Below are 8,959 nucleotides of genomic sequence, written 5' to 3'. Positions count from 1 at the left end.
CAATCTCTCCCTGTGCAGTCCTGTACAGGGTCGGTTGTGTCTGAGCTTTGCCCGCTGGAGCAGCAGACGCTTGAATATACAGGAGGTGATGAGTCTCACTTGGCACGTCTGGTCTCCCTCACTTGCCCTGACTTCCCGTCTCAGGGCAGCGCTCAGTGCACAAGGCGCACGTTCACCCTTTCTCCAGTCTCATCAGATAAGCGTGTTGTGCTCCAACGAGGGTCACCTTTCCTGTCACTGACACCCTGGACACCTACAGCCATGCACAGAACAACATAACACCAAGGCCAGGGAGCTGAGAAACTCCCATTGCAAAGGTTCGTTTTCAGCATTAAATATATACCTCAAATGTAATCAAATGCTTCTGACTTTATTCATCTCAGTTACACAGTTTAACACTTCGCATAAACTGCTCATCCGGCTGTGTTTTGCTTTAGATATACACGTGTTGGAAAATATTTATGTGCCCAATGTAGCATTTCTAGTAAAACTTCCCATGGCCACCTAGTGGCCTAAATGGAACTGACCTATTAAAATACTTCGGATTACATGAAGATCCTCCTCATCTAAAAATAAAACAAAAAGTACAAGTTTCATCGCTTTTGCATATATTTAAGATATAAATACTGATTTGTTTGCACAGTACATCCTTTAACACAATCCGGGAAATCAAATGGGGAGGGTGGGAACTTTGTGAGAAGAACTAAGGACAGAACACAAAATTAAAGTGACTCTCAAGGAAAGAAACTGAGGCAGCAAACTGTGAATCGAACCAGTGAGCTGAATGCACGAGTGCGGAAATAAACCCGCACTATGGCCGCAGATGTTATTAAATCTGTACGTGAGGAAAGAAAAGCAAAAAGGGTACCATCCAAGAGAAAACAAGGAAAAAAGCTCCATGCTTGCATAGTATGAAATGTTATGGAAATTCACCTGCTGTCCCCATTTTCAACAACTTAAATGAATATCACTTAAAACATCGCACAGATTAAAGATATCTGTATATATTTCAGATTTCAATATTAATGCCAAAAATACATAGTATGATTTTACATAGGATTTATGCTACATTAGAACACTAAAGACAAACATCACTTGAGTATTAAATGAAACATTAAATATTAAATAACTGAAAAATAAAATAAAAAGTGTAAACACTAAACTAACTTGGGAATTTGCTATTGCAACACATCCAATGAAGTGGTTTTAAACGGTACAAAAAGATAAGTATGTTTCCAGTCTACTTGGAATACACAAAGCTCAGTCCAGTCGCCGAAAGCTGGTCCAGGATCGCACAAGAACCGTCTCTCTGCAGCGCCACCTTCGTTCCTTTAGGGGCTTAACTTCATCCGGCCAGCTCTCCTCACCTTCGCAGTGAGGACTGATCAACGGGAGCACGGGTGCTTAGCTTGGCGCTGGTCGCTAGCATCTCGGGGAGAACTGGGGGTTTGTTGGCGATTCAGTGTAAGATTTGAGTTCGTACGCAGCGCCGCTATCGACTTCCATGGATTTCCGAGAGAACAGGAGCCGTACATCTCTGTGGAGGTAGATCTTTCCAGATTTAGAACTCTGGAACCTGAGAAGAAACAAACAAGAGACTCATCTTTAAGTATTATTGAATTAAGTGTGTTCCTTTAAGAGGTTGATGCTAGAAAGCATTTGAACACACAGAATTTGTCAGTTAAAATGAAAGAATACCCTAACACTTGCAGTTCACTTTGTTCCATCACCAGCGTAGTGCACAGCTTTGGCACTGCATTGAACGCTTGAGGTTCACCTGCAGTTCTGTGCACTGAACATTAAAGTTCTCAGCACCCTAGAAAGGCAAAACGTGCTTTTCAGTGAGCGCTCCTGAAAACGCCCCAAGGGTGCCCTGAACACACACAAACGGGAACGTTCAAATACCAACAACAGCATATACACATATCATAGCTATCTCAGCACCAGCATGCAGGCAGATTGCATTCCTCTGTGAATGCACTGGCAAGAGGTTGCTTTCCTGCTCCTCGGTACCACGGGCCGGGTTTCAGTGCGGCTCCAGCGCCAGCCAGCGGTACAGGATCTCACACACACAACACAGAGCTGTTTTAGAGACTGTGGTTTTCTGGCCCAGGCACCAACCAACAGCCAGTTCCCGGGCCCAATGCTCTTTTATGCTGCAGCTGAACAGCCTGGGCCAGGCCCCCCAGACCTGCCAGGAATGTGCCAGTTCCACCTTCCCCGAGATTTAACAACTACAGATAGCGAGCCTAGATTTGCACTTCAGAGAACTGTGTTCTACAGTCTCCCTCTGGCAGAACTTCCTGCCCTCCACCAGGAAAGGCAGGAGATCCTCAGGAACATTTCTTATGGCAGCCGAACTTAATGTCATTATTACTACGCCACGGTAAGGGAGAAAAGCTATTGCTACCGTAATAGAAACAGCAATGCTATTGCTATTGTAATGACAAAATGATGCCATTCCAAACGCCCGGAGCGCAGCGCACACTGCATTATCACGTGTACTACAGCTTGCACAGATTTTTAATAAGCGTTCACTCATTGACCCTACTGAAGCAAAAGTAACATCTGTAGAATAGACCTAGCCATAATCAGACTGAAATTCTGAGAGGCAGGAGAAAGACGACGACAGGAGATCCATCACGGTTTAATCATCTGGGGCAGGCAGGTTGTAGAAATGGATTCTGTGGCACTGGGTAATTTGGGTGAGTGATGCAGAACAGCCCGTGGTCACCCCGCGGGCAGCCGCAGGGGAACCCTCCTCTCCTGCACACAGCTGCCCGGGCCCGGCACAGCGCTGCTCCGGCAGCCACGCGCCCGCCCGTCGCTGCTCGCGCGGTGCTGCCGCTGTCAACGTCCGTCCCGGCGGGCGCGGGGAGAAGACTCTGTGCTGTTCTATGTGCAGGACACTGGGCACCTTCCTTACTTCCACCCTTAGCTTTGGCTTTTGCCCAGATAACATCCACACTCACCATTTCCTGCAGCCTCCAAAGCACGGCAGCCCAGCCAGAACTAAATCTCTCTTGCTGAGAAAAGAATGAAGCTTTACCAGGCTATACAAAACACTCCAATGCCAAGAAACAGCTTTATATTTTAACTTTGTTTCTCCCATCTAAATTATTTATTAGCTGTTCTTCCTCTGTTGTCCAGGTTAACACCACATTTAAAAGCTGGTTTTTTTTAAGTAAGTCTGTACACAAAAGGCTGGCTGGGTGGTTATGTGTGTTTCCTTTCTTTCTGAAAGGGCGAGGACTCACCTCAGATGTATGAGGTAGCGTAGCAGCCTTTCTTCAGTCTGATGACTGTTTTCTTTATTGAGAGTTCTCTTGATTTCTCGTCTCACGGGAACAGAGAAAGTCCTTTGCCGGAGGAATGTTTGATGATTCGCTGGCATTTCTCTCAAGTCGTAGATCACCACGAACATCTTCACCACAGTTTTGTTAGGGTTAAATAAGGTCTGAAAAGACAAACAGTGTAACACGATACCCTTTAGAGATGACAAATTTAACAAGAATGAAACAAAACCAAAAAATCACAACACAAAACAAAGAGCAACCCCCCCCACCTTCACCTCCCAAAACAGAGCCACACAGAACCTTTGGGTGACAGCATTGTGCAGTTTGCTGTTTGTCAACACTTACAATACTAAACATAATCTATTCTGAACGAGCAGTAGTGTGTGAGTACTATTGCTTTGCTGATCTGCATCCCCATTTCTGTTTGTTTCCAGCCGGCTTTTTGTCTGCGCTGTCTTCTAAACAAACGCCCCAGGATGCGCAGGGCTGGGCTCCGCTCCTCATCCTGACACTACCAGCGGTACCCTGGACTGGGGGCTTCAAAGAAACATGCAGATCGTTGTTCCTAAGCAATGATTGTGATTTACCTTCTGATTTCACTACAAAACATAAGTGGTGTTAAAGTGTTACGAGATTTAGATACAACTGAGTATTTAATCTAAATCCCTTTTAAAGGATTTCAGAATTTGGGCTGTGGCCTAATTACTTCTCCATTACTTATTTGAAGCCATGGTGTCCCCAAGTGTTCTGCATCTCCAGTAACTGATTTGAGGCCTCTTCACAGCACTTTGAAGGTTTGAAGGTCGGAGTCTCTTCTGCTCCAGGAATGACAGAGATCTCTACTTTGACCCTGCAGTACCCACAGAGATTCACATTTCCACTGCAGGATTTGTGCTCCACCCCAAGAACCTCATCCCTCCCCATGACGTCCTTGCTGTTAATGGTGTCAGGGCACCCGTATCTGCTGAGTACGTACCACTTGGATTGTTCCTGAAGGCGGTACCCGATAACCCCTTTTACCAAGGGACTCTAAAGTAATTACACCCTGCAAAGAAAAGATACATTTAGTTCACATGGAGGGATATAAACAGATAAAAATGTTCTATTCGTGTAATTGTATTTATTTGACAATCAGTAACGTATAAAAATTAAAAAGAACAGGCAATACGTGCATTTAAGATGCAGTTCAAAAATCAACAGTAAGTGCCTTAGATGCTTTGGCAGATGATTGAAAGCTGTGCAATAGGGGGCACGTTCGCCAAGTCTCCACATCTTCAAACCAGCCATCAGGAAGCCATGGTGAAACAGAACTTCCCTTTCAAAACGGCTTGTCAGTTAAAATGGAAGGATTGTCTCCTCCTTTCCATTTTTATACCACCTACAATCACACCGACACTGCTCCAGATCTCACAGACCTGATTTCTGCTGTTCAAAGGCAGCAGATGCACTTAATCTTCCATCCCAGCCCAACACTTCAGCACCGGTGACGTGTGCTTTGCACCGGCCATGCTGGACGGAGCAGCCGGGCGCGGCGATGCGCAGGGCACCGCGCAGGGCACCGCGCAGACCAAACCCCAACCTACACACAGAGCCCGTAGCAGAGAAACCAGCTCTGCAAACAGAAACAATGGCTTTGATGATGGAGGCGCTATCCAAATGTTGTGTTCACCCTGGGAGACTCGGCCATAACAGCGTGTTTAAAACACGTGGAAGTCTGAAACAATGAAACGCAGCTAGGAAAGTGAGCAGTGCTGCTTTAACCAGTTGAGACACATCAGCACCCCTGCGCCTCCCGGAAAATCACATGAAACCATCAGGAAAGATGGAGGCAAAACAACAGATACTTCTTTGCAGAGATTAAGAGAATCATATACAAATTTGAAGTCCATTACTCAAAGTTCGAGTTACTCAAAGCCATTTCATTTTCTGAATCCTATTAAAGAAGGTCAGAAATACGGTAAGTGCTATGAATTTAAAATCTAAATACTGGGATAATCAGACATTCGATGCTTTACTCACATGTTTAAACAGACTATTTGCCATATTTTAGATAGATATACACATATGAAAACCTCTAAAAATTAGATCTGTCAAGGTTGAGAGGTTCCTAAAGAGACTGAGGCTCCTCAGGAGGCATTCAGAACAAACGTAGCCATCTGATTCAATGCTAGCACACAGGACAGCTTTTGCTTTATACAAGGAAGCACTTTTACACTCTAAAACCATCACAGAAATGCAGAACAAGATGAGCAGACAGACACCGAGAACAGCAGCACCCAGCAGGGTGCGAGCAGCACCCGGCGGGCCATGAGCGCCGCGTGTCACGCCTGCTCAGCGCCCGCGTTAGAACCAAGGGCTCAATGAGTGCTGAGCCCAAGGGCAGCACCAGCGATCACACCTTGGCCTGCACCCCAGCGCTTGCCAGCACAGCGGCGAGTTGCCCGGGGCAGCTGCTTGTTGGGACAACAAACGGCATCCCATTAAGTCCAGCTATTGCCTCACGGCCTATTTTAAGGTAGATGGATATAAAGAGATAGTGGGAGTTGATGACTGCAGTGTGGAGGGAGACAAATCTGTTCAGTACCCCAAGATGAGAGCAGCTGGATGGTGGGGCAGAGCGGGAGGAAAAGCCCCATTGGAGAAGGGGCAGGAGAACTCCATCATAAGCACTTGAAATTAATCCAGGTCCCTGCAAATTCCCACCTTGCTGAACCCTCTGCTCACCCCGCTCTTGTTCTTCACCTCCACCTATCGGAGTTTATTCACAATAAATCCAACCACACGCTCACCATGTAAGGAGAGGGCGCGTTGTCATCCGAAACGCTGTAGAACGACACTTCCACCGGCAGAGTCATGTGCGTGGGACAGAACACTCCACTGGCTCCCACTTCGGCCGTGAAACCCTCCACAACGCCCAGCGGGTCCAGGCGAAAATTCAGGACAGACTCCTGGAAAACAGCATGTGCAGCTGACGGTGGGAACACCGCAAGGAAACACAGCAAAACTACGCAGCAGACAAGGAAACAAGTTTATATCAGGGTTTTGCAAGGTGACCTGCCAAAAATCAACACCGGGGCAAAAATGCTGAACAGTGGAACATTCAGCAAGATGATGGTGGCTTAAGAGAAAGCGACATCCAACCCAGTCTCCATCATCCCACTGAGACTGGTGCGGGAGCTCAGAGGATTTTACTGCAGCAGGATCTATGCGCTGTTTTCCTTGACATACACTATCTGAAAACAATAATCTAGAATCGGTAACTTTCCTCCAGGTATTCACTGCATATTTCACACATGTGGAGTACAACAACCTGTTAACACACCAGATACTGGTTGTTGATACTTGACTTGCTATACGAAGCAAAAAGCTGGAGGCTACACTTACCAGCCGTTCTGTTTCCTGCACTGATTTAACACAGCTTTTGTGACATAGTAAGTAGACTTTAGGAGTGAAAATGTAAATACTTTTCTCTAGGTATATACACTACGGACACGGACAGTCGCGGGTGTTAACTCTCATCTGAGCCCACAGAACACCTCCTAACTTGCCCATAGTGGGAAAATGAAGTTGTAAGCAACTCATTGTGTCTGAATCTCTGAGATAGAAGATGTCTGAGGTGCGAAATATGTGCCTTTATGGCTGGAAATTCAAACACATTTTCTTCAATTTAATTATGAACTTTTACATTGTAATAGGCTGGGATTATTCACAGAAATGGACTTTCAAAAGCACTACAGAAGACTGAAAATACCACAAGAATTCCAGAGAACATGCAATACCTCGAAGTTTCCCAGAAGGCTCAGGCTCGTCACTGGTGGAGCGCTGCAACTCAGCAATGGTTTCCCATGGCTCTCTGGATCACTGTCTCTGTTTATACATTGTTGTGGGCTATCAGAAGACAACATAAATACAAAGGATAATCACATTTGCTTTTGTCTTCTGGGTATAAACAGCTCTAGAAAGAATCACTTACTTACTGTATTACAAAATGTTGTCCTAAAGAAGTAACAGTTGACCATTGCCTGTTAATACTTTAGCACAACATTTGCTAGTTAACTGGAAAAAACACTTTCACAAGTTCCACATTACAAGGGATAAAGACAATACAACTTTAGGTTGTTCATTAACTCTATGAGCAGGAAGCAAAGTATCAGATCAGTTATTTATTTCTAAGCAGATATTTCTGTCTCATGTCCCGAAGTTTCCAGAATCAAACCACCACACTTAAAGCTGTTTATGTTACACGTATTGATGTATAGAAGTCATGGTCAGTCCCTTTTAGAAGTTGAGTTCCGCGAACAAGTTAAGGCGCTTGTCAGTAACACTGATTTGAAGAATCAATGAGGATCTTCTGTTTGACAACCCCAGCGCCTCTTGCAGCACACCCAGCCGCGCCAGCGCGGAGCCTCCCCAAATAACCACTCTTTTGAAAGACACCCGTATTTGTCTTTGCTAACACGCTTTGTTGTTGCACACAGGAATGCATTCACTTTGGCTCCCCCAAAATTCGTGATGTTTTTGGTAAGACAGACATACCTTCTCGCAGACAGACATTTCAGCTGCAGTAGTGACGAATCCAGATCAAAGCACCCGGACTGCGTTCTCCTTTGAGGAACCTCAACAGGGAATGAAGATGCTAATTTGCAAACCGTACCTCTAGCCAAGACAATTTTGCCAAGTACGTACAAGTTTGCCAAGAATTTTCATGACATTACAGAACTACGAAAACAGAGCAGAATGGAGTAATTCCCATCTATTCTAAAATGATTAATGACAAGACTATAAATTCTTATTAAGAGGAAGTACTTAAAAAGCCTCATTCAAGAGGCTGACGTCTCTCTCGAATGGTACAGAACAGTCATATATTGGCAAATAGACTATAATGATGTCCATCCAAGTTCCCCGAAAACGTGACAGCCTTCACAAGCACTGGAGACTAAACCACAGTGATGTTCTGTGATCAACACACAATATCTCAGTAGTCCTAACTGGAACTGCCTTCTTTGAACTCCCAACAACCTACCACGCACTGTACCGCGTCCCCGATGTCTGTCCCACCACAGCAGCTTTGTGTCACACTCAATCATTCGGTGACACCTCTGTAGTACAAACTGTTCACAGGAACAAAAGCTCTGGCATACTAATAACTCGCACAACAACTCTTCAGTGACAAAATGTATTAGCTTATAGTTAAAACACTATTCTTCCAAAGGCTTTCTCTTCTGCTCTAAAATAGCACCAAAGCATTTTTTGCTCTAGAATTTCCTGATGTCACCTTCTGTTAATCTCGATAGGATCTCAACAACTACTTCTTTAATGTTTTCTTTTCCGGAATTATTGTTCAATCATTTGAGTGTTAACTCCCCCACACACTTCACCTAGTTCCGTTTGTCAAGCTTTCTACCATATACAGATATTAAAAGAGCAAAATACTTCCTTTCTCATTTAAGTTGTCGTTTTAACAATAACTTACAGGACTCGAAAGGAGAGGCAATCCAGTTCTGGGATGAAAAGCCTTGGTTGAAGTTCCATCCAAGGATCGACAATTATGTTTCCGCCATGTATTGGTGTGTTTTAGAGATGGTGCTTTCTGCTAGCAAAACAAATGTACTGAAGATATCAATGGGATAATTCAATGGCCTGCCCTGCTCATACTGCGCTTG

At 44.8% G+C, this 8,959-nt stretch overlaps 1 protein-coding gene across 3 annotated transcripts in view; it reads right to left on the bottom strand.

Moving 5' to 3' along the window:
* Window positions 1–360: 360 nt before the first annotated feature.
* Window positions 361–8,959, bottom strand: part of ATOSA (atos homolog A) — a 41,196-nt gene continuing 32,597 nt past the window's right edge. For 2 of the 3 annotated variants that reach the window (XM_080351081.1, XM_080351083.1), the window contains exons 6-12: window positions 8,770–8,889; window positions 7,833–7,912; window positions 7,076–7,184; window positions 6,086–6,244; window positions 4,273–4,341; window positions 3,258–3,457; window positions 361–1,576 (exon numbers count right to left, since the gene is read on the bottom strand). In XM_080351081.1, coding sequence (XP_080207207.1) covers window positions 1,423–1,576; window positions 3,258–3,457; window positions 4,273–4,341; window positions 6,086–6,244; window positions 7,076–7,184; window positions 7,833–7,912; window positions 8,770–8,889 — 891 coding nt within the window. In that variant the 3' untranslated portion in view covers window positions 361–1,422. The remainder of the gene's footprint in view (window positions 1,577–3,257; window positions 3,458–4,272; window positions 4,342–6,085; window positions 6,245–7,075; window positions 7,185–7,832; window positions 7,913–8,769; window positions 8,890–8,959) is intronic. The other variant, XM_080351082.1, reaches the window with a different exon arrangement.

This window comes from Nesoenas mayeri (genome assembly GCF_963082525.1).
Source record: "Nesoenas mayeri genome assembly, chromosome: 11".
Taxonomy (NCBI): domain Eukaryota; kingdom Metazoa; phylum Chordata; class Aves; order Columbiformes; family Columbidae; genus Nesoenas; species Nesoenas mayeri.
The sequence above is the reverse complement of the archived record's forward strand: the minus strand, read 5'-3'. Positions and strand labels throughout refer to the sequence as shown.